This window comes from Cervus canadensis, chromosome 11, assembly GCF_019320065.1.
Source record: "Cervus canadensis isolate Bull #8, Minnesota chromosome 11, ASM1932006v1, whole genome shotgun sequence".
Taxonomy (NCBI): domain Eukaryota; kingdom Metazoa; phylum Chordata; class Mammalia; order Artiodactyla; family Cervidae; genus Cervus; species Cervus canadensis.
The window spans coordinates 77,506,332-77,532,733 of record NC_057396.1 but is presented as its reverse complement, the minus strand read 5'-3'; the positions used below and the strand labels follow the sequence as shown (position 1 = coordinate 77,532,733).

The 26,402-nt window shown below is 41.1% G+C and overlaps 1 protein-coding gene across 3 annotated transcripts in view; it reads right to left on the bottom strand.

Annotated features, from left to right (window-relative positions):
- MS4A13 (membrane spanning 4-domains A13) overlaps positions 1 to 15,176 on the bottom strand; it is a 28,271-nt gene extending 13,095 nt beyond the window's left edge. For 2 of the 3 annotated variants that reach the window (XM_043482292.1, XM_043482293.1), the window contains exons 1-5: positions 14,854 to 15,176; positions 11,450 to 11,571; positions 10,151 to 10,291; positions 6,817 to 6,873; positions 5,730 to 5,849 (exon numbers count right to left, since the gene is read on the bottom strand). In XM_043482292.1, the coding sequence (XP_043338227.1) occupies positions 5,730 to 5,849; positions 6,817 to 6,873; positions 10,151 to 10,291; positions 11,450 to 11,506 (375 nt within the window). In that variant the 5' untranslated portion in view covers positions 11,507 to 11,571; positions 14,854 to 15,176. The remainder of the gene's footprint in view (positions 1 to 5,729; positions 5,850 to 6,816; positions 6,874 to 10,150; positions 10,292 to 11,449; positions 11,572 to 14,853) is intronic. The other variant, XM_043482290.1, reaches the window with a different exon arrangement.
- Between the last annotated feature and the right edge of the window lie 11,226 nt (positions 15,177 to 26,402).

The following is a 26,402-nucleotide window of genomic DNA, read 5'->3' as shown; positions in this document are numbered from 1 at the left end:
CTGGGCTGGTGACCTGTTTCACCATAGATAATATACATGCTGTTCTTTTGCAACATCCCACCCTCACCTTCTCCCACAGAGTTCAAAAGTCTGTTCTGTACTTCTGTGTCTCTTTTTCTGTTTTGCATAAAGGGTTGTCGTTACCATCTTTCTAAATTCCATATATATGTGTTAGTATGCTGTAATGTTCTTTATCTTTCTGGCTTACTTCACTCTGTATAATGGGCTCCAGTTTCATCCATCTCATTAGAACTGGTTCAAATGAATTCTTTTTAATGGCTGAGTAATATTCCATGGTGTATATGTACCACAGCATGAACTTTTGAGGACAGCTGAACCTACATGAGAACACTGATGACTTGTTGAGTTTGTGAATTTAGTCAAGCCACTGGTTTATGTTAGAAAAGCTGGCATTTAGAAAATCTTGTGAAACACTGGCTGCCTTAGAAAATGTTCAGTTCAGTTCAGTCGCTCAGTTGTGTCCGACTCTTTGCAGCCCCATGAATCGCAGCACGCGAGGCCTCCCTGTCCATCACCACCTCACGGAGTCCACCCAAACTCATGTCCATTGAGTCGGTGGTGCCATCCAGCCATCTCATCCTCTGTCGTCCCCTTCTCCTCCTGCCCTCAATCTTTCCCAGCATCAGGGTCTTTTCAAATGAGTCAGTTCTTCCCATCAGGTGGCCAAAGTACTGGAATTTCAACTTCAACATCAGTCCTTCCAATGAACACTCAGGGCTGATCTCCTTTAGGATGGACTGGTTGGATCTCCTTGCAGCCCAAGGGACTCTCAAGAGTCTTCTCCAACACCACAGTTCAAAAGCATCAATTCTTCAGTGCTCAGATTTCTTTATAGTCCAAATCTCACATCCATACATGACTACTGGAAAAACCATAGCCTTGACTAGATGGACCTTTGTTGACAAAGTAACGTGTCTGCTTTTTAATATGCTGTCTAGGTTGGTCATGACTTTCCTTCCAAGGAGTAAGTGTCTTTTAATTTCATGACTGCAATCACCATCTGCAGTGATTTTGGAGCCTAAAAAAATAAAGTCTGACACTGTTTCCAATGTTTCCCCATCTATTTGCCATGAAGTGATAGGACCAGATGCCATGATCTTAGTTTTCTGAATATTGAGTTTTAAGCCAACTTTTTCACTCTCCTCTTTCACTGTCATCAAGGGGCTCTTTAGTTCCTCTTCAATTTCTGCCATAAGGGTGGTGTCATCTGGATATCTGAGGTTATTGATATTTCTCCCAGCAATTTTAATTCCAGCTTGAACTTCATCCAGCCCACCATTTCTCATGATGTACTCTGCATATGTTAAATAAGCAGGGTGACAATATACAGCCTTGACGTACTGCTTTTCCTATTTGGAACCAGTCTGTTGTTCCATGTCCAGTTCTAACTGTTGCTTCCTGACCTGCACACAGGTTTCTCAAGAGGCAGGTCAGGTGCTCTGGTATTCCCATCTCCTTCAGAATTTTCCAGTTTACTGTGATCCACACAGTCAAAGGCTTTGGTACAGTCAATAAAGCAGAAATAGATGTTTTTCTGGAACTCTCTTGCTTTTTCGATGATACATCGGATGTTGGCAATTTGACCTCTGGCTCCTCTGCCTTTTCTAAAACCAGCTTGAACATCTGGAAGTTCACGGTTCATGTATTGCTGAAGCCTGGCTTGGAGAATTTTAAGCATTATTTTACTAGCGTGTGAGATGAGTGCAATTGTGCGTTAGTTTGAGCATTCTTTGGGATTGCCCTTCTTTGGGATTGGAATGAAAACTGACCTTTTCCAGTCCTGTGGCCACTGTTGAGTTTTCCAAATTTGCTGGCATATTGAGTGCAGCACTTTTACAGCATCATCTTTCAGGCTTTGAAATAGCTCAACTGGAATTCCATCACCTCCACTAGCTTTGTTCATAGTGATGCTTCTTAAGGCCCACTTGACTTCACAGTCCAGAATGTCTGGCTCTAGGTGAGTATGAGTGATCACACCATCATGATTATCTGGGTCGTGAAGATCTTTTTTGTACAGTTCTTCTGTGTATTCTTGCCACCTCTTCTTAATCTCTTCTGCTTCTGTTAGGTCCCTACCATTTCTGTCCTTTATTGAGCCCATCTATGCATGAAATGTTCCCTTGGTATCTCTGCCTTTCTTGAAGAGATCTCTAGTCTTTCCCATTCTGTTGTTTTCCTCTATTTCTTTGCATTGATCACTGAGGAAGTCTTTCTTATCTCTCCTGGCTATTCTTTGGAACTCTGCATTCAAATGGGAATATCTTTCCTTTTCTCCTTTGCTTTTCGCTTCTCTTCGTTTCACAGCTATTTGTAAGGCCTCCTCAGGCAGCCATTTTGCTTTTTTGCATTTCTTTTTCTTGGGGATGGTCTTGATTCTTGTCTCTTGTACAATGTCACGAACCTCCATCCATAGTTCATCAGGCACTCTGTCTATCAGATCTAGTCCCTTAAATCTATTTCTCACTTCCACTGTATGGTCATAAGGGATTTGATTTAGGTCATACCTGAATGGTCTAGTGGTTTTCCCTGCTTTCTTCAATTTAAGTCTGAATTTGGCAATAAGGAGTTCATGATCTGGGCCACAGTCAGCTCCCGGTCTTGTTTATGCTGACTGTATAGAGCTTCTCCATCTTTGGCTGCAAAGAATATAATCAATCTGATTTTGGTGTCAACCATCTGGTGATGTCCATATGTAGAGTCTTCTCTTGTGTTGTTGGAAGAGGGTGTTTCCTATGACCAGTGCATTCTCTTGGCAAAAGTCTGTTAGCCTTTGCCCTGCTTCATTCTGTACTCCAAGGCCAAATTTGCCTGTTACTCCAGGTGTTTGTTGACTTCCTACTTTTGCATTCCAGTCCCCTATAATGAAAAGGACATTTTTTTTGGGTGTTAATTCTAAAAGGTCTTGTAGGTCTTCAGAAAACCATTCAAATTCAGCTTCTTCAGAGTTACTGGTTGGAGCATAGACTTGGATTACCATGATACTGAATGGTTTGCCTTGGAAACAAACAGAAATCATTCTGTCGTTTTTGAGATTGTATCTAAGTACTGCATTTTGGACTTTTTGTTGACTACAATGGCTACTCCATTTCTTCTAAGGAATTCCAGCCCACAGTAGTAGATATAATGGTCATCAGAGTTAAGTTTACCCATTCCAGGCCATCTTAGTTCGCTGATTCCTAGTATGTCGACATTCACTCTTGCCATCTCCTGTTTGACCACTTCCAATTTGCCTTGATTCATGGACCTAACATTCCAGGTTCCTATGCAATATTGCTCTTCACAGCATCGGAACTTGTTTCTATCACCAGTCACATCCACAACTGGGTGTTGTGGAGCGGCGGCTGCGACGGCACAGCACTGGCCAAGAGGAGCTACCCCACGTCCAAGGTCAGGGGCGGCGGCCGAGAGGAGCTACCCCACGTCCAAGGTCAGGGGCGGCGGCCGAGAGGAGCTACCCCACGTCCAAGGTCAGGGGCGGCGGCCGAGAGGAGCTACCCCACGTTCAAGGTCGGGGCGGTGGCCGAGAGGAGCTACCCCACGTCCAAGGTCAGGGGCAGTGGCCGAGAGGAGCTACCCCACGTCCAAGGTCAGGGGCGGCGGCCGAGAGGAGCTACCCCACGTTCAAGGTCGGGGCGGTGGCCGAGAGGAGCTACCCCACGTCCAAGGTCAGGGGCGGCGGCCGAGAGGAGCTACCCCACGTTCAAGGTCGGGGCGGTGGCCGAGAGGAGCTACCCCACGTCCAAGGTCAGGGGCGGCGGCCGAGAGGAGCTACCCCACGTCCAAGGTCAGGAGCAGCGGCTGCGCTTTGCTGGAGCAGCCGTGAAGAGATACCCCACGTCCAAGGTAAGAGAAACCCAAGTAAGACGGTATGCGCTGAGAGAGGGCATCAGAGGGCAGACAGACTGAAACCACAGTCACAGACAACTAGCCAATCTGATCACAGGACCACAGCCTTGTCTAACTCAGTGAAACTAAGCCATGCCGTGTGGGGCCACCCAAGACGGACGGGTCATGGTGGAGGGGTCTGACAGAATGTGGTCCACTGGCGAAGGGAATGGCAAACCACTTCAGTATTTTTGCCTTGAGAACCCCATGAACAGTATGAAAAGGTAAAAAAATATAGAAAATGTAGGTATATAATTCTATAATGCCTCTAGGAAAAGATACTGTATATAAGTTCATTTTGTGTAATTAATCACAGCAAATAAAGTTGAAACTTTTATGTTTGGGAGATTGTGAAACTGATCATTAGTACTGAATTTATGTCAGATAAATTCAGTATACAACAATTTGTAATACTGTTTGCAAAAGGTAGCGAGTGAGTGAGTGAGTGAAAGTCGCTTAATAGTGTCCGACTCTTTGTAACCCAATGCAGTATACAGTCCATGGAATTCTCCAGGCCAGAATACTGGAGTGGGTAGCTGTTCACTTCTCTAGGGGATCTTCCCAACCCAGGGATCAAACCCAGGTCTCCAGTATTGAAGGTGGATTCTCTAAGTCTTGGCAATTATGCCATATCTTAAACTAAGATTATAAGCTTATGAGTAAGAGGGGTAAGTTGAAATAACTTGAAACAATTCTATACTTAAATTCTATCCCTCCCTCTTCTCTGCCCCTGAGGTTAGAATGAAAGATTGCTAGATTTGGATTTCCAGGGCCAATGGAAATTTTCTTATAGTTTACAGGGGAAATCTAATGCAGCTTATTTAAATCAATACATCATTCATGACTGACAATCTATTTGGAGGTATTACTGTGTCTCCTCTCACTATCTTGTTGTCTTCTAGACTTTTGTATTCCACGTTTAGATTCTTTCATCTGATTCCTCCAGTCTTCCTTTATCATATACTGCAGGTATGGACAAAGGGTATACAGGGGAGGAGGAAGTTTATCCCTCACCCGTAATGATCCTTCTACTCAGATTATCTTAAAATAAAATTTCCAAATTGTTATTTGTTTTACTCCATTGTTAAGTAACAAAGAGGACCTCCACTCCAATCTGTTCTCATTTTAAATGGAATATTTCTATAATTATTACTAAAGTCTTTTGCAGCACTAATATTCTGTGATTCTGAATCTAAAGTCAACACAACTGAAATAAATCTATTACAGTGTCAGTAAAGATATTCACATTTATTGGAGAATGTTACTATCTTAGAAATACGGTTATTTTTCTAGTACAAAGTATGTGATTAGACAGTTAATTAAATGGAAGCAATGCAGATTCATGCACATTTGTTATTTGAGGGCCTAGAGTAAAATTCATGTGAGATACAAAAAACAGGCTATAAATGAAAATATCTAGATTAGTCTAGAAATGAGTAACTTTATACAATTCCAACCATATGCATCAATATCAGAATTCTTCTGCTGATTTTGGGATAGGTTTTAAGCCTTGGGTTATGCTTTTCTTTAAGAGAATCATCCTAACGTGTCTCTGTGTGTGTGTGTGTGTGTGTGTGTATCACTTAAGTCTTAAAATTTTTACTTAGTTTTCATTGGGCATGTCAGGAATTCAAACATTCTGTTAGTATTTACAAAAAATTATGTTGAGTAATTTTTTAATTAAAACTTTCAGTCAAAGCTTACTACTAAATCAAAGAATTTCATGGGGATGAATGAAAGCTTTATTTTACCTCCTAATGTTTTAAAACCTCTGAAAAGAATAATTTTGAAATTAAGATGTTCCCACAGAATTGGTCACTTACCGCTTGTCCATAATTCCTGTATGACACAGACTCAAAAGAAGACAACTCAACTACTGTTAGAATCGTTGAAATAATGGCGACAATTATGCATAAGATGTTCATAAGCATAGCACAGGTAAGCTAAAAAGAAGATATAGAGTAAATTTATTATACTCAGAATAAATGATTTTGTTAAATAGTTTGTATTACTGAAAAAAGAAATAGCTAGTTAAAACTTTGATCTAGCTTCTGAAGCTTTACAAGTGTTGTTATACTTGCCATCAGAGTGAAACCCTTCTCTGGTTTATATGAAACCTGATTAATTTGGAGTAAATATCAAAACATCTTCATACCAGTAAGCATAAATCTTCCATTTGGGCTCAAAAATATTATCTTTTACAATCTTCTGAGTCATTTGGAAGAAAGCCTTATAATAAATGATTTGAACAAAAGGAGTTCCACATCAAAGAGAAAAAAGATGAAAAATGACTGCTTGTAGAAACAGGATGAATAGGATTCAATGAATTTTAATCCAGGGTTTTAATTCTCTAGGGAAATCCATCAACATCTTTGGATATTAGTTTTTTATCTCTACAACCACAAGAGTAGACTAGTTCATCTCTAAGGTATCTTTTAGCTCTGAGATTCTAAGATTATTTTCCTTCCCAATATCTTTCTATCTATAATATAGATGGATCTTTATTCTGAACAGATTTTCTATTTTGTTACAAGGTACAGTTGTGTTCCCAAATGAGAGTTAGGAAAATGAAGTTTTACAACAGTATTATGTCTATTCATAAACTCACTGAGTTCTATTAAATTTTTTTCTAACAGTAAAATTCATATAAGGTTAAAAAAAGGTATAACACCAAACCAAAAAAACAAAAGACCTCTATACTTAAACTTAGAAACTTTTATATAATATGACTCTAATATAGCATACCTGTCTACATTAAATTATATGCTCCTAGATTTTCATTTAACTCCTTCACTTATTTTACAGATAGGGTAGATTCCTTTATTGTTTAGAGGCCCACTATGTTTTCATTAAAACCTACTTAGCTTTGTGACAAGTGATTTCTAGAGTATACTAAACATTTTAACTTACCTGGCGTTGAGATGGATGCCTTGTTACTCTTATTATGGTGATTCCTGAAATGATAAACTGAATATAAAAACATATATTTATAAATACTCATTGATAATGCTCATCAACTTAAAATATATTTTAAACAATTCCCTCTTCTAAGTCAATTATTTTTAGAATAGTCAGAGTAGAATAATATAAAGAAGTTTCAGTAGAAGGGGTTAGGACAAGTTTACATCTATAGTAATGAAGATAACAGTAGGATCACTAATAATAGAAACATATAGGGGACAGTGTGCATAATTCAGACAGTGGGATGTAGAATATGCCAAAGATGACTTAAGCAGTCCTGAATCAGGGACCAAGTTTGCTTGTATCTGCACATGCTTTCTAAACTCATTCAATTTTTACTTCTAATGCTATACTTCTGACTGAGATGCTATTACTGATTATGATTACTATGTATATTTCCAGATGTGAAAAAGTAATCCATGAATCTATATTCCAACTTCTGTTTGTACAAAATATATCTCTTAACTGAGATTGTAGCCATTATTAAGGTAACAGATGTTATTCCTATTTTTGCCTTTACTTTATAAAAAGTTTTATTATTTCATACCATGCTACTCTATTTCCCAGAAGTGTAAAGCTATGCCTTATTGTTTGAAAGTGGGTGGCACAATCCCTTTGAAATATTCCTTTTGTCTTATCTGTTTTAATGACTTTGACAAGATCCAAGTTAAAGGCTAATTTGTAGAAAAACAGTATTCATACTATACCCCATATACAGGAAGGCCACACTTGATGTTTACTAACTACTGGAGGTTCACTTAAGTGTACATACACAGCACGTCATTCTGTAGCAAAATTGAGATTTCCAAGAAGACAAAGTGCAGGTAACAACTAGTTCAGAGTACAAAGTGAAAACACATTGTGAATTTTAAACTAGTGCTAACTAGATTACCAAACTATGTGCCTTACAAAAGGCCTTTCAAAGTTTATGACCTAAATGAGAAGTTTTGAATTAAACTGCACTTAATTGAAATTTTAGATAACTTAATATAGGTGACAACTATGATATTTTTATAGCATGATGATTAGAAACACTGAAGGCCAGCAATCCTTTATCTGGATTTTACCTGCACAACTCACTGTTTTTCTCCTATTGCTTTCCAAGGCAATGCTTTGACATCTGTAAGCCAGCATACAAAGGCAGAGGCTCCCTAAAGGCGTCTCGCTCCTTTACAGCCCCATCAAATGTGGCGTCTGATCTCCTACTGCCCTCCGACCATTGGTTCTAAGCATGGGTCAGTGGTTCCCTTGTTCCTTCCAACCATGCTCTCTCCTCCAGCTTTGAATCAGACGTCATCAGATGCTATCACCCACCGTCCCTTCTGGTTCAAGTCTGATCCCCCACCTTGGTCACTCTTTTCTTTCTGCATGCTTAGTCACTCAGTCATGTCCAGCTCTTTGCGACCCCATGGACTGCAGCCTGCTAGGCTCCTTTGTCCATAGTGATTCTCCAGGAGAATCCAAGAATACTGGAGTGAGTTGCCATGCCCTCCTCCAGGGGATCTTCCCAACCCAGTGATCCAACCCGCATCTCTTACATTGGCAGGTGGATTCTTTACCACTAGCGCCACCTGGGAATAGTAACCTTTCAAATCTCCATGTTAATTATCCCACTTTGTCCATCAACTCATGCCCTGCAGTTTTACAGTTCTAAAAATCCACTGACCCCATGTGGATATATAATCTGAGCCCCTTACTTCTTTGTTATATTCTCTCCTTTACCAGTTTAAATTCTATGACCAGCTATTAAAAACGCTCGCTTTTTTACATTCTCAACTCCTCTGCACCTTTCTTGATTACAGTTATATGGATAGGCCAAAATCTTGATTAAACATAGTTCTCCTTCTTCTTACATGCCTACACCCATGTGGCTGAACATGACCTGAGACAGATGTACATAACTATCTTGATGCATCACACTATGTAATCATGTTCCAAAAGCTTGAGTCTTTAATGCTGCATGAAAGTCACACTACTTTTCCATAATCCATGCACACTCTCATTTTTCCTAGGTGACCATTTCCTCATTCTCTTTTCTCACCTCAACCAACCAATCCATTCACCACTCACGCTCTCAGAGCATGATCCTGCTTTCTAAATTACTGAAACAGTTGAGGCCATCAGAAGGAAAGTTCCACAAGCTCCCAATACCCAATGGCCTGAAAATTGTCCTTTTTCTCTATTCCTCTACCTTCCTTCCTGTTACCTGCCTTGACACTATTTGCATTAAAGGTGGATAATCCTTTGTTGGGGGCTGTCCCTTGCAGTATAGGATGTTCAGCAGCATCCTTGACTTGCCCACTGGATGTATACCCGTTAGCCATGAAAACTAAAAATGTTACCACCAAATGTCCTCTGAGGGGAACCATCACCTCTAGCTGAGAAGCACTGCTAGAGGAGAACTATCCATGCTCCTGTTTGTGCATTAAAATGCATTCATTTCTTGCGTATAAGTCCATGATTCTAATAATCTTCCCCATCACTTATCATCAACTTTCTTCTGGTTCAGTCCCATCAACAAAAGACACGTAACAACTTACTGAAACAAATGGGCTAACCCTCTCCTGACTCAAGTTTCCAACAACCTCATTACTCTACACCACATTACACCAAACCCTTCAACTGTCTGTATTTGCTGTCTCTAATTCCTCTCCTTTCATTATTTTTTACACCAATTCCAGTGAGGCTTTTGCCCCACTTTCCACTGAAACTATTTGTCAAGCTTACCATTGGCCTTCATATTGCTAAATTCAATGGTCAATTCTCAGCCCTCCTCTGATTTGACAACATAACAGAATTAATACAATTGGTCTTTCCCTATTCTTTGTTTACTTGACTTCCAGGATGTCACACTCTCCAGACTTTCCTATTACTTTATGGCTATAAGAAACCACAGAAGACTGCAGGTGATGAAAAATTTTAACAACGTGTGAATATAGACTCATTGTGTGAGGACCCTAAGGCAAAGACCCTAGGATGAAAACTAACCAGACTGATGGAGCTTATGCTTGCAATTCTTGTATAGATATGTTAACGTATCTCAGGACAATCCAGCCTGTGTTGTCATTGTGTATTCAGTCCTATATCAGTGTCTCTTATAACAGCACTGTAAGTTAAAGGTGCTCAATAATATTTGTTTAAAAAAAGGGATCTGACTTTGAGTTATCAATATGGGATTTAGCTACTTAACTCTCCTGAAAACTTTAGAAACTCTTCCTATATTCTACTAGTGGCATGAGTATTATTTACTGAATGATTAAATTAAAAAATATATTCTACTCACAACAATTCCCCATAAAGAACATCCTGTTTTGTAAGTTATAGGTTCATATGTGCCAAAGACTCCTTTAATTTGTCCCATATACAAAATCAATAGGAGATACCACATGAAAACACAAAAGATGCCAATCATAATCTGGATAGCCTATGGGAAGAGAATGCTATTAGTATTGAAACCATGTAATTTATAACAATTCCAATAAGTGTTAACTATAAAAAAAAATACAAAGTTTTTACAAAAGATGGTAGTAAAATAGAAATGCACATAACCATGAAATTCCTGGATTGGTTAGTCTAAAAAGAGGGCCCTAACCAGGAAGTACTGAGGTTTACCCAACAGGAATGAACCATACTTGGAGCATCAGACTGTTCAATAGGAATTCTGGTGAATTCTCCCATAAGAAAGTTGACAATCTAACTCTACTGCTGGCTATCCTCTCTATCAAGTAATGACATGTCAGGAGAATACTGAGGGTACTTCATTCAAGGCACACTTGATATGGATCTTTTTCACAAGCATGCTGAGATGAGGTAGAGTCAACACAGAGATACAAAGAATACCCAAAGTAGACTTACTTGCCCAAGGTCTTTCTGTTGGATAGGGGATAGTTTAGGGTCAGGGAGAATTATTACTCAACTTCAGTTTGTAAAAAGGCAATTATAATCCCAGTAAATATGTACCAGTAGATTTCTGAATTTATATGTAAACTTAATATTTCAAATACTAAATCACAGTTTTAATCACTCTTTAAAAATTTCAGAGGATACATTATTTTCACTTTCATATAAACTTTCACTATATAAACTTTAATAGGAAGCTATTTAATGCTTTAAGTTTGGTAGTTTCAGTTTTTTGCAAAGCATGTGATCTATGAAACACATAATGCAACTGATTAATATTAAAGGAAGCTAATATTCCTAATATTAATAGGAAGCTATTTAATGTTTTAAGTTTAGTAGTTTCAGTTCTTTATTCTTTGTAAAGCAAGTGATCTATGAAGCACATAAATGCAACTGATTAATATTAAAGATGTGTTTTAGAGAAAAATTTTTGCATAGAAAACCCACTTTGAGGGGATAACAATCTTATGCATTTAGATTCAGACTTCAGGGTTTCCTCTGCATCAGATTTGGGAGAACAACATCATTTTCAAAGGTTCTTTAGATTTGACTGGGAGAAAATCCTCTACTAGATCTCAAAATCCTTGAGATTTTGGTCTTCTGCATTGCAGGCAGATTCTTTACCATTACCAAATAGAAATAGTGCATGATCTTGAATTTAGTTAAAGTAAGTCTTACTTACCGCTAAAACAAGAGAATCTGCTTCAGAGACTTTTGTACAACATGCACATACAGCCATGCTACCAGCATTTCCTCTAGATGATTATGTCTCTAGTCTCTGGTGATATCTCTATTAGCAAACTTCTACAAAACAGTACAAAACACAAATACAAGCTTTGCTCAAAAGAAAATACTTAAGGTCACTTCTTTTCTTACTGTTTTGCAATTACTTTCCCAAACTCTGAAGCAATCATTTTCTTCTCTCCTTGCTTTTTTAGAAGGAATTTGCATTCACCTGTTTTGAGTTAGGTCTCCAGAACTGAAAAGCCTCCCTTTGACTAAAATATTTTGATATATACAATATTACACATATTTTCTCTAAGTAGTGAACAGCGTCTCTGGATTATGAAGTATAAAGAAAACCTAGGGAATAGGACCGGAGAAGGCAATGGCAACCCACTCCATACTCTTGCCTGGAGACTCCCATGGACAGAGGAGTCTGGTGGGCTGCAGTTCATGGGGTTGCTGAGAGCCGGACGTGACTGAGCGACTTCACTTTCACTTCTTACTTTCATGCATTGGAGAAGGACATGGCAGCCCACTCCAGTGTTCTTGTCTGGAGAATCCCAGGGACCGGGGAGCCTGGTGGGGTGCCATCTATGGGGTTGCACAGAGTCAGACACGACTGAAGTGGCTTAGCAGCAGCCATAGCAGGGAATAGGACTAGTACTAGAGGATCTTAGTAAAGCTTTTAATAGTTCATTTGCAATTCATAATCAATTCAATGTAACTCATAATGCCATGTTTGCATTTTTAAAACCAAAGTCTTGGACTTAAATTCATCATGGGCTTGTGACTTTTTTCCCCTGACATATATTTGCTACCTAGTTCTTATTTCTATAAGATGCATTTTTCTTCCATCAGACAACTTATTAAAGTTGCTTCCACAATCCTAAACGCTCTGTTATTCCTGCAGCTTCCCATTGTGCTTAAATCACTTTCTTACTTATATGAACATTAAAAACTTGGCTAAATGCATCTCCTTCTGAGATTTTACCCACTTGAGGATCTGGAATAACACTGCTTAATATCTTCTAACATGGCATACTTAGGCCAAAAACATGAGTTATGTCACTTAGCCACTCAGGTGATCACCTAACAGATGATCTCAAAACTTTCCTTGGACCTTCCAGAAATGAGAGAAGAGTTTGGCTAAATGATCGGTCATTCCCTGCACCCTTAAAATCTCCTGAATTGATTATTTTAATGAAATTCTGGTTTCTAAATTTGACTTCCTGAATGTCTCTTAATTGTATAAAGTACAGAAACAGAAAAAGTTAGGTAAGAATACAAGAACTGTGAGAGCAAATAGAGAAAATATTTTAATAACTGAATTGTAGCTACTAAGCTTTATATATTAAAACGTCACTTTTGAGAAATGTTAAAGAAAGAGTATAGGCCTATAAGCAACGAAGATCAATCACTCTATCATGCTTAAATTAAAGACAAAGAATTACAGAATTCATGTATAGAGTAGTGAAGAAAAGTCACATTTAGACTGCTATTATTTGCCCCATTTTAGATAAAAGAAAGATAATAAAAATAGTAAGTCTTTTTGTATGTATAGAAAAAAGTCTTTTCACAGTTTATAGTGGAAGCACCATGAGTGACTTGGGAAGTAGAACATTTAGCATCATTATAACTGCCATCAGGCCCCCACCAAAACCACTGCAAATGAAGTATTCACTAAAATACCAAGAAAAAAATTATGTGTTAAAAATCCTCAGCTTAACTGACCGAAGGAAGAGAGTAAGAAATGCTGCAATGTATTCCTACAATACATGATGGCTAGAAATTAAAGAAAAAATTCTACATGTGGTTACTCTACAACCCAGTTAAAAACTAAAAGTAGAATATAAAAAGAAAATTAATGATTTATTTATTTTTATTTTCTGGTGATCCATCACTAAGCCAAAAGCAGCTACAGGAAAGCCCCTAGCCATTATTCTCAACCCCATCCTCACCCCTTAAATTAGTGCTACACAGAAATTCTGGAACAATTACAGAGAGCTCATGTGGAGAAACCATTGCTCCATCTTCAATGCCTTTAGCAGGGCTGCAACTCCTAACGGTCTTCAGGATAAAGTTCAAATTCTTTGGCAGGGCTCATAAAGCCCTTCATGAATTGCTCTCTGCCCATCTTCTCAGCCTCATCCTGGCCACTCCCTTAGTTTGAGCCCTAACAGTGGCAGCAGCAATATTCTCCAGGAAGCCTCCTCTGCTTCCTGAGTCTGTTAAGATATTCCTCTCCTTGATTCCCTAACATTCTGTGCATACTTCCTATCACCGTGTAATCTTAACTTGTGATTTTCAGGACTGGTTCCCAAGGTCAGTGTGAGCTCCCTGAAGTCCAGGAATTCATTCCTGTCTGCCAAGGCCAGTCCTGCACTGTGATCAAGAGACTCAGACTTTACTAAATAAGCTACAATGAGATATTAATCACCTCCTTCCAGGCAGAATGACCATCATCAAAAAATCTACAGATAATAAATGTTGGAGAGAATGTGCAGAAACCCAGCTCCAGATGGAGCCCTATTACACTGTTGGTGGGAATGTAAACTGGTGCAGCCACTATGGAGAACAGTCTGAACTTCCCTTAAAAAACTAAGAACAGAGGTATCATATGACCCAGCAACCCCATTCCTTGGCCTATATCTGGAGAAAAAACTAATTCATAAAGATGTTCATAGCAGCACTATTTACAGTAGCCAAGACATGGAAACAATCTAAATGTCATCAACAAAGAAATGGATAAAGAAGATGTTATACACACACGTATATATACACATATATGTATATATATGCAATGGAATATTACTCAGCCATAAAAAAATAATAAAATGCATCTTTAGCAACATGGAAGCCCTAGGGATTATCGGTCTAAGTTAAGCAAGTCAGATATTGAAAGACACATGTATCACTTCTCAGGGGAATCTTAAAAAAAACAGTACAAATCAACTTACTTACAAAACAAACTCACAGACATGGGGGCGGGGGGGAAACTCACGGTTACCAAAGGGGAAAAGGGAGCAAGAAGGTTAAGTGAGGAGTGCAGGATTGACAGACAGACGCCACTAAACACGAAATAGATAAAGGAGGATTCACTTTACATACAGCAAAGGGAACAAAGCGCAGTATCTTGTTCACATGAAACTCAACACAATATTATAAACCAACTACAGTTAAAAGGAAAAAAAAGAGACTGGTTGTGCGGGTGGGGGGGTGGGGGGCGAGTCCCAGCCCCTGCAGACAGTGGGAAGGAGACAAGAACAGGGGGTGGGCGTGAGGAGGCACTGAATTCTGTCTGTGTGCCTCCTTGGGGCTTTTAACACTTAACAAAGCTCAAAAGCAAAGAGACATCATTACCCCTCATTTTACTTGCTCACGGTCCTTTCGCCCTCCCTGGCCCAGGCCCTGGCTAAGGCGGGGGTCCCAGCGCCGGCAGGCAGGTCACCCTGCTCCGGAGCAGTTGTCCAGACTGGGTCCTCCCGCCAGTGCCCAGGCCCGGCTCTGGGGGCGGGTCTCTGCTAGCCGCGCCCTCAGGGCCAGGTCCCCAGACCCCACCGAGCCGTCATCCTGGAAAGATCAAGGGGCCGGGGACCTAGCCGGCCCTCAGGCTCCGCAGGCAGCTCAGGGCTCCAACGGCAGCCTCGCGATCCCGCGCTCCCGGACCTTCCTGCGCCTGCGCGAGAGCGGGGCACGGGAGAGGGGGCGGCGCATGCGCAGGCTCCCTGGCGCCTGGCCGGCCACGTGCTGTCTTGTGAACTGCCTCTGGGTACCTCTAGTGAGAGCTTCTCCTCCAGTGAGGGCTTCTCCTCCAGTGAGGGCCTCTCCTCCAGTGACGGCTTCCCTTCTAGTGACGGCTTCTCCACACCTCCGTTTGTGATCGTCTCCATTCTGGTGTGTTTCTCGTATGTACATCCGCTGCAAAGCAACCAGAATCTCTGAGGAAAAGCCCGTCTTTCACCTGCTCTCTTCTCAAAGAATAATTTTGGCCACAAACATGTTGCAAAAGGTGAGTAGCTGAGTCATTGACTCATGAAACGTAAGTAGCCAAAGAAGGAAATTAAATTGAGAGAATATTTAGCGAGACACCAGGATGACTTTTTGGTCGACCAGCTGAGGTGAGTTTAGCTTTTAGGTTTTTCCTGGCATCAGCTCTCTATTGCGTGTGGGCAGTAGTTAAAACAGTGCTTATGAAGAGACACGTAAAGAAGTTGGAGAAGGAAATGGTGACCCACTCCAGTATTCTTGTCTGGAGAATCACATGGACAGAGGAGCCTGGCGGACTACAGTCCATGGGGTCGCAAGAGTCGGACACGCCTGAGCGACTAACCCCCACCACGTAGAGAAGTAGGGGGTAGCAGCTCGAAAATAGAGAAGTTCTGGAAAGGTGGATGAGGAAGTGGAAAGAAAAAGAGCAGTCATCTTGAATTAACTGACAAGTACAAATAATCCAGTTATGCAACCATTAGGACTTACTGACGCATTAAAATACCTGGAGAGCAGATGGCCTGCAACTCTTGAATGTTATGAACTGTGATACAATCCAGGAAAGTTTATCTTGGCATTTTGGAACTTAAAATTAAGGTTTGGGGTGTAAATATTTAGTGAAATATACAGCCAGTGAGCAAAACATTCAGAAAGAGAAACTGACTTTTCTTTTACAAGAAATTGCCTAACTAGTACTCTTTGCCAAACCTCAAAAGGTATGTCTTAAAGCTGCTAAGATCATTTATGATTATTGTATAGCCTGAAAATCGATTATAAACTCAATAACTTTGCCTTTAGCCCCATTGCTAGCTTTCTTACTTAGTGACTCTAAAGTCTCCTCATTTAAAAGAAAAACATATTGCAGGCTTTCCTAAAACCTTTACATTTTGTATTGGTCAGTATGTCATTGAGGGTATTTTCAGTTCAGTTCAGTCACTCAGTCTGTCTGACTCTGCCACCCTATGAAGCGCAGCATGCCAGGCCTCCCTGTCCATCACCAACTCCCGGAGTTTACCCAAACCCATGTCCATTGAGTCGGTGATGCCATCCAACCATCTCGTCCTCTGTCATCCCCTTCTCCTCCTGCCTTCAATGTTTCCCAACATCAGGATCTTTTCCATGAGTCAGCTCTTCCCATCAGGTGGCCAAAGTATTGGAGTTTCAACTTCAACATCAGTCCTTCCAATGAACACCCCAGACTGATCTCCTTTAAGATGGACTGGTTGGATCTCCTTGCAGTCCAGGGGACTCTCAAGAGTCTTCTCCAGCACCACAGTTCAAAAGCATCAATTCTTTGGCACTCAGCTTTCTTTATAGTTCAACTCTCACATCCATACGTGACTACTGGAAAAACCACAGCCTTGACTAGATGGACCTTTGTTGGCAAAGTACTGTCTCTGCTTTTTAAAATGCTATCTAGGTAGGTCATAACTTTCCTTCCAAGGAGTAAGCATCTTTTAATTTCATGGCTGCAGCCACCATCTGCAGTGATTTTGGAGCCAAGAAAAATAAAGTCAGCCACTGTTTCCACTGTTTCTCCATCTATTTGCCATGAAGTGATGGGAGCAGAGGCCATGACCTTAGTTTTCTGAATGTTGAGGTTTAAGCCAACTTTTTCACTCTCCTCTTTCACTTTCATCAAGAGGCTCTTTAGTTCTTCTTCATTTTCTGCCATAAGGCAGATGTCATCTGCATATCTGAGTTTATTGATATATCTTCCAGCAATCTTGATTCCAGCTTGTGCTTCATCCAGCGCAGCATTTCTCATGATGTATTCTGCATATAAGTTAAATAATCAGGGTGACGATATATAGCCTTGACATACTCCTTTGCTGATTTTGAAGCAGTCCGTTGTCTGCTTCTAACTGTTGCTTCTTGACCTGCATACAAATTTCTCAGGAGGCAAATAAGGTAGTCTGCTATTCCCCTGTCTTTAAGGATTTCCTTCAGTTTGTTTTGATCCACACAGTCAAAGGTTTTGGCGTAGTCAGTAAAGCAGAAGTAGATGTTTTTCTGGAACTCTCTTGCTTTTTCTGTGATCCAGCGGATGGTGGCAATTTGATCTCTGGTTCCTCAGCTTTTTCTAAATCCAGCTTGAACATCTGGAAGTTTACAGTTCATGTACTGTTGAAGCCTAGCTTGGATAATTTTGAGCATTTTTTTTTTTTTTTTGCTGGCATGTGAGATGAGTGCAATTGTGCAGTAGTTTGAACATTCTTTGTCAATGTCTTTCTTTGGGATGGAATGAAAATTGACCTTTTCCAGTCCTTTGGTAGCTGCCAAGTTTTCCAAATTTGCTGGCATATTGAGTGCAGTTGGCTTAAAGCTCAACATTCAGAAAACAAAGATCAGGACATCCATCCCATCACTTCATGGCAAATAGATGGAGAAATAGTGAAAACAGTGGCTGACTTTATTTTTGGGGGGCTCCAAAATCACTGTAGATGGTGACTGCAGCCATGAAATTAACAGACGCTTACTCCGTGGAAGAAAAGTTATGACCTACCTAGATAGCATTTTAAAAAGCAGAGACAGTACTTTGCCAACAAAGGTCCATCTAGTCAAGGCTATGGTTTTTCCAGTAGTCATGTAAGGATGTGAGAGTTGGGATATAAAGAAAGCTGAGTGCCGAAGAATTGATGCTTTTGAACTGTGGTGTTGGAGAAGACTCTTGAGAGTCCCTTGGACTGCAAGGAAATCCAACCAGTCCATCCTAAAGGAAACCAGTCCTGAATATTAATTGGAAGGACTGATTTGAAGCTGAACCTCCAATACTTTGGCCACCTGATTAGAAGAACTGATTAGAATTTGGCCAACTGATTTGAAAAGCCCCTGATGCTGGGAAAGGTTGAAGGCAGGAGGAGAAGGGGACGATAGAGGATGAGATGGTTGAGTGGCATCACCAACTCAATGGGCATGAGTTTGAGTAAACTCTAAGAGTTGGTGATGGACAGGGAGGCCTGGCATGCTGCAGTTCATGGGATCACAAAGTGTCATACACGACTGAGTGACTGAAGTGACTACCTGACTGACTTTCACAGCATCATCTTTTAGGATTTAAAATAGCTCAACTGGAATTCCATCACCTCCACTAGGTTTGTTCGTGGTGATGCTTTCTAAGGACAAGTTGACCTCACACTCCGCAATGTCTGGCTCTACATGAGTCATCCTGCCATTATGGTTATCTGGGTCATAAAGATCTTTTTCGTATAGATCTTCTGTGTATTCTTGCCACATCTTAATATCTTCTGCTTCTGTTAGGTCCATACTGTTTCAGTCTTTCATTCTACCCTCTTTGCATGAAATGTTCCCTTGGTAGCTCTAATTTTCTTGAAGAGATCTCTAGTCATTCCCATTCTATTGTTTTTCTCTATTTCTTTGCACTGATCTCTTGGGAAGACTTTCTTATCGCTCCTTGCTATTCTTTGAAACACTGCATTCAGTTGGATATGGCTTTCCTTTTCTCCTTTCCCTTTTGCTTCTCTCTCTTTTTTGGATCTTTGTAAGGCCTCCTCAGACAACCGTTTTGCCTTTTTGCATTTCTTTTTCTCGGGGATGGTTTTGATCACATCCTCCTGTACAGTTTTACCAACTTCCATCCATAATTCTTCAGGCACTCTATCAGCTCTAATTCCGTGAATCTGTTTGTCACTTCCACTGTATAATCATAAATGATTTTATTTAACTCATACCTGAATGGTATATTGGTTTTCCCTACTTCTTCAATTTAAGACCGAATTTTACAAGATAAAGTTCATGATCTGAGCCACAGTCAGCTTCTGGTCTTGTTTTTGCTGACTGTATAGAGCTTCTCCATCTTTGATTGCAAAGAATGTAATCAGTCTGATTTCGGTATTGACCATCTAGTGATGTCCGTGTGTAGAGTCTTCTCTTTTGTTGTTGGAAGAGGCTGTTTGTTATGACCAGTGCATTCTCTTGGCAAAAGTCTGTTAGCCTTTGCCTTGCTTCATTCTGTACTCCAAGCCAAACTTTCATGTTACTCCAGGGATCTCTTGACTTCCTACTTTTGTATTGCAGTCCTCTATGATGAAGAGGACATCTTTTTTTGTGTGTTAATTCTAGAAGGCCTGTAAGTCTTCATAGAACCATTCAACTTCAGCTTCTTCTGCATTAATGGTTGGGGCATAGACTTGGATTACTGTGATATTAAATGATTTGCCTTGGAAATGAACAGAGATCATTCTGTTGTTTTTGAGATTGCATCCAAGTACTGCATTTTGGACTCTTGTTGACCATGATCGCTACTCCATTTCTTCTAAGGGATTCTTGCCCACAGGTGTAGTTATAATAGTCATCTGAATTAAATTTGCCCATTCTGGTCCATTTTAGTTCACTGATTTCTAAAATGTCGATGTTCACTCTTGCCATCTCCTGTTTGACCATCTCTAATTTACCTTGATTCATGGACCTAACATTCCAGGTTCCTATGCAATATTGTTCTTTACAGCATCAGACTTGACTTCCTCCACCAGTCATATCCACAACTGGGTGCTTCCAAGTATTTTCCTTTCAACATTTTTTGGATGGAATTCTCTGAGTAGGTTCTGTGTCTTAAGGGTACTTACTGCCTTGGGTTGCTGTCATAATACAAATTTCTCTTATGTACTGCTTTCTTTATCACATCCCTTTGTTCTCTAGAAGGAAAATAAGATGCTAATGCATGAACTGCTGAGTTATATTTTGTGAATATTTATTCTCAAATCAAAGACTAACATGCCTTTTTAAAAAGAGATACTTTCTTTTTTATCAAAAACATAATACACTTACTTTTTGCAATGAATATTCAGCAGGATTTCAAGTATTCTCATGTCATTTACATCAGTCATATTAATTTCTCAGTCAACTCTGGCTCCATTTCTCAAACCAGTAGATGGTGGTTGCATTTAATTTTTCTTGCCAGATCACTATTGTGATTATATATATTTCACTGGCGTTATTGTCACTGAATTTTCATTTTAGAAGTACGTTAATCTAGGACTTCCCTCATGGTCCAGTGGTTAAGAATCTGCCTTGCAATGCAGGGGATGTGGGTTTGATCCCTTGTCAGGGAACCAAGATCCTACACGCCACAGGGTAACTGATCCCCGTGCTGTCACTGCCGAATCCCAGCACTGCAATTGAGACCTGGTGCAGCCAAGGTAATTATGTAATCAGGTAATTAAAAAGAGAAGTACATTGATCTGTGCCTACTTGATTCCTCAAAAACTAAAACAATCAGAAGAGTGGTATGGCCCCTGTAAGAGAATGCCCGTGCAGTTTTATAGAATTTGCTGCCTCTCTGGGGTAGCATCTGAGCAGTGCAGGCCACCTGAGGTAGCTTTCTGGGGACCCTAAAGTGGCCAGCTGTTTCCTGTTTTCTCTTGTTCCGTTGCTGTCTAAAGATACCTTGTAGCAGATAAATTTCTGGTCCATTTATTAAAATAAGCACATCCCAATCTTCTAGGATTTGCATATAAGTAACTAAGTAAACTTCCTCGGTGGCTTAGATGATAATCGTATGCTTCCATAATATTTTTCACATATAAATTCAGCTGACAGTTGAGCAAATTCCCATATAAATTCCCATATAAATTCAGTTAACAGCTGAGTGAATTTATACTGGGAAAATATTATGGAAGCATATGATTTGTTCTTTTAGGCAATGAATTTTTACTGTGTGTGTAAACTTACTAATACTCTGTTGTACAGCCATCAGATCTGTTATTACAATTCAAATACAATGAAAAATACTTCTCTAGATAGCTTTCCTGATAAGGAAATCATTCTTTCAGAAAGTTTCAAATCTGGGGGAACTGGCCTAACTGTGGAGCTGTATTCCTAAGAAACAAATCAAGAGTCCAGATTTCAGGTAGCATTCCAAGAGGTGTGGTCCATGAGCTTGCTTCCTGCAGGTGTGAGGCCCTTGCCTGGGTCAGCACTGAGTCATGTGTCAGGATCACTGGCCCAGGACACAGTCCTGTGTTTCACAGGCTGTCGGTGAAGAAAGACCATTAAAAATCTTACCGATCCGTTGTGGGCCAATGCTTTTGTAAAATGTGAAAAAAATGACATACTGGGAAAATAAAATTAAAAATACAACAATTCAAGTCCAATTCTTTTGTTGGAGTCAGTAGGCATGAAATTTGGTTTGTTCTTCCTTTGTAATTTTTTTTTAGCTACAGTTATGAAAGGACACAAAGTTGTGTGTAATATAATTATATTAATTTCCTGTTAGCATTTTTAAATTTGTGATTGTTTTCTATTTTCCAAGTTATATTTGTTTAGATTATATTTATAATAACAAAGTTACAAATGAAGAAGTTTCCATGTTAAAAGTCTATACTCAAGCTTGGAATGAACATTGTGTATGCCACTCTATAAAGTTTCACATTTTAATGACCTTTTTTCCCCCTTTCGCTTAATTTGTTTCATTTAAATTGGATTAATGGCAGTGCTGTGTGCACGTTTGTGTTCTTGGGGAAACACGAACAGTTCACTCCTTGTTTCAGATATTCTCAACAGATTTTATCATTGAGGAGTAAGTTATAAATAATGCTTGAAAGTGATAAAGAAGTGAAAGTGTTAGTTGCTAAACCTTGTCCAGCTCTCTGTGACCCATGGACCCTAGCCCACCAGGTTCCTCTGCCCATGGAATTTTCTGGGCATGAATACTAGAGTGGGTAGCCATTCCCTTCTCCATGGGATCTTCCTGACCCAGGGATTGAACCCAGATCAGCTACATTGCAGGCATATTCTTTACCATCTGAGTCACCAGGGAAACCTTACATTTTAATGCTTACGTTTTCTCAGTTTTTCATATTTTTAGTGGAGGAGGGGTTGCAGCTAATAAACCAACCTTCATACATCACACATTGTAATGTTGGACCTGCAAGGCACAATCCAGGTGACCACACCACATGCAGCTACATACACAGGTTTGAAAATAACTAGAAAGGTCTGTACCCTATCCAGTGAGGTGAGAATCACTAAATGCTTTACCGTTTCCCCCCCCCCCCCCCCCCCCCCCCCCCCCCCCCCCCCCCCCCCCCCCCCCCCCCCCCCCCCCTGATTTTTGTCTGTTTTTTTAAGAGGGTTCCAGCACTGGTCTGTGTTCTGTGGTTAGAGGGGCACCAGCCTGTTCAGGCATGATGGCTCCATGTTTGCCAGACAGACTCCATCTTGTAACCAGAGGTGCAGGGAGCCAGATCCAGTTTCCTGAGAAGGGATATGGTGAGGAATTGGTCTCTTGGGGCTGAGGTCTCAGTAAAGAAACCAAGGCCTAGTGATATATAAACTGGCTAAGAATAAGGAGAGGAGGAGGCAAGAGATGCCTTGGGCTCCTAGAAAGTATGTGGAATGAAGGCCAATTCTAAACCTCAGTCTCTAGTGGTCAAAGGATGGTAGTATATTTGATACTAGAGAAGGGAATGGCAACCCTCTCCAGTGTTCTTGCCTGGAGAATCCCATAGACAGAGGAGCCTGGCGGGCTACAGTCCATGGGGTCACAAAAAGCCAGACAGCCCTGAACGACTTCACACACACACAGACACACACACAGACACACACACGCACCCACACATGAATTAGTTTAGAAATAACGTCCCATGCTGTTTATCGGACACTATTTGGTCTTACATTCACCTCCGTTGTTTATTCTCATGAAAACCCTGTAATAAATTTAACTGCCGCTTTGAACGTGGGGAAAGTGCGCCGTAGCGTGGTAAGCAGTCTGACTGAGGTCCTAGTTAGGGGCTGTGTCCGCAGGAGCCAGGCTCCGTCTGGAAGCAGGGCCCCTGCAGGGGGCTGGGCTCAGTGGGTCTGCAGACGGAGGCAGCGGGCCCTCCAGCAGGAACGGCGCCCTGGCGGCGCTGTCCCCGCGGCGGGGATGCTGCGCGCAGCTGCGCCTGCGCTGTGCGTGCCCTCTAGTGGCCTGTGTGGCCCAGAGACGCAACCCTGACGGGAGGCTGACAGATCTCACCACCAGATGTCCTTCATGGCTAATCTGGGCCTCTTTTTTTTTTTAAATTCCCCTTTAAAGTTCTTGCCTGTTTTGAGCAAGGGCACTTTTAATTCTTTTTCTGAGGTACCAAGAAGTTGCCTTGGAATCTTGGAGAGGCAGGGGAAACGTGTGCCTTCTCTCCTCCCCGGCACTGTGTGGCTCTGGAAAGTGACAGAGAGTTGGCGATCTCATAGTATTGCTCCTACACTATGTGTCTGCAGGTCAAGTGACTTGAACCTAGAGAAAGTGTCGAATACTTAATGTCTAGGCAGAGGAAGGTGAAGCTGAGAGACAGGATAAAGTTAGCAGCAAAAGAGAGACAACAAGAAGGGTGTACTGTTGTGGAAGTTGAGGAGAAAGTGTTTTGAAAAGAAACACGATATGGTAAGGATGTTACTTCTACCCAAATTGACAGAAAGGTTTAATAAAATTCCTACCAAAATCCCAATGAGGTTTTTGTTAAACAGGCACAGACTTACTCTAAAATTTCTGTGGAATGGCACAGGATAAAGAACAGCTGAAACAATCCTAGAAGAGAATAAAGTAGAAGGATGCCCTCTATGCAGTGTTTGGGTTCACTATGCAGTTACAGGAAATCAGTCCTGAATATTCATTGGAATGACTGATGCTGAAGCTCCAATAACTTGGCCACCTAATGTGAAGAACTGACTCGTTAGAAAAGACCCTGATGCTGGGGAAGATTGAAGGCAGGAAGAGAAGGGGACAGCAGAAGATGAGATGGTTGGGTGGCATCACTGACTTGATGGACATGAGTTTGAGCAAGCTCCAGGAGTTCGCGATGGACAGGGAGGCCTGGTGTGCTGCAGTTCATGGGGTTGCAAAGAGTTGGACATGACCGAGCGCCTGAACTGAACTGATGTAGCTACAGGACTTCCCTGGTGGCTCAGGTGGTAAAGAATCTGCCTGCGATGCAGGAGACCCAGTTTGATCCCTGGATTGGGAAGATCCCCTTGGAGAAGGGAATGGCTACCTACTCCAGTATTCTTTCCTGGAGAATTCCATGAACAGGGGATCCTGACAGGCTACAGTACGTGGGGTTGCAAAGAGTTGGACATGACAGAGTGACTTCACTTTTCTCATGTATGTACAATGATTGAGACAATGTGGTATTGGAGAGGGATAGATAGATCAATCGGAATAGAACAGAGAACCCAGATGCTGCTGCTGCTGCTGCTAAGTCGCTTCAGTCGTGTCCAACTCTGTGCGACCCCATAGACGGCAGCCCACCAGGCTCCGCCGTCCCCGGGATTCTCCAGGCAAGAACACTGGAGTGGGTTGCCATTGCCTTCTCCAGTGCATGAAAGTGAAAAGTGAAAGTGAAGGCGCTCAGTCAGGTCCTACTCTTAGTGACCCCTTGGACTGCAGCCTACCAGGCTCCTCCATCCATGGGATTTTCCAGGCAAGAGCACTGGAGTGGGTTACCATTTGCCTTCTCCAAACCCAGATGCAGAAGCGCACAAATATACCTAAGTTTTCATGAAGGTGCAAGAGCAACTCAGCGGAGGAAAGGTAGCCTTTTAAACAAGGTGCTGGAGCAAGTGGCACCGTGAAAGTGAAGGTCTTAGTCACTCAGTCGTATCCGACTCTGCAACCCACGGACTGAATCCTGCCAGGCTCCTCTGCCCATGAGGTTTCCCAGGCAAGAATACTGGAGTGGGTTGCCATTTCTCCTCCACGGGATCTTCCCGACCAAAGGATCGAAGCCAGGTCTCCCACGTTGCAGGCAGATTCTTTACCGTCTGAGCCACGAGGGAAGTCAGGTGGCACCATAAATAAAAACTAAAGGACTTAAACCTAAGTCTCACACCTTACATAGAAATTTAACTGAAAATTAGTCACAGACTTTAATGTAAAACTGTAAATGTGTACAACATATTACTATAAAAATAAATTTACTGTAAATTTGTTTCAAAACATAGGCACAGACCTTAAAAATCTAGGGTTAGTGGAGAATTCTCAGATTAGATACCAAAAGCACAATTTGTAAAAGGAGGAGAAAAAAAAAAGGTTTGTTTACTGAAGACATTGAATTAAGGACTAACTGGTTTTGTGACCCTAGTCAGCACAAGGAAAGTACAAAAGAACAGAGCACATTTTAAAATCCACTGGATGCTTACAGAGGCCCACCTTGGTGCTGAGTGCTGCCCTAGGCGGTGACGCGTGACCGGGACAGGAGGTGCTCACGCAGCCCGAGGTTCTGTGTCCTTCAGTTGCTCCTCTTCCTGCTGTTGTGTGTGAAAGCTTCAACTGGGCAGGCAAGCCAAGCCTTCCAAGATAAGGTCTTGTCATCAGTCTTCCAAGTTGATGGATGGGCAGAAGACCTGGCATTAGTTCAGAACATAAGGGTAAAGGCTACAGACATTGCAAATACTTACATCCTATACATGCAAGGGTAGAGGATGTTCCTAGAATATTAATACATTCAATGTCACCAGTGGGTTCCAGTTCTAATATGACCACGCTACGTGATAAGCCACTCATTTTCAAGACAAATTCTGACTGTTCTTATCCTCATTAGCCAAGGGTCTGATACTAATTGCCTCTGGAGCATGGTTTATAATTAGAAGGCCAGTTAACCATCACCATTCCTAATTTAAATGGTCGCTACATTGGTTTGAACTTAATGCAATTAAAACGTAACCAGAATTATGCTATGTTGAAGTATTTGAACTATAGATATTGTAACCCTGGGCCTTACTCACAGACATGCAGATAGAATGGGTCTTAAATGCGGTCCATAATTCTGCATTTTTAGCAATCGTATCCAGTTTAAGAAAGGCCTCCCACCATATTTTAAGAATCACTAGATTATTCTAGTAGAAGCAGAGAATGCTGGGAAAAAACCATAGTGGTAAGTAGACAAACAATATACTTACTCAGTGGAATACTACACAGCAATAGA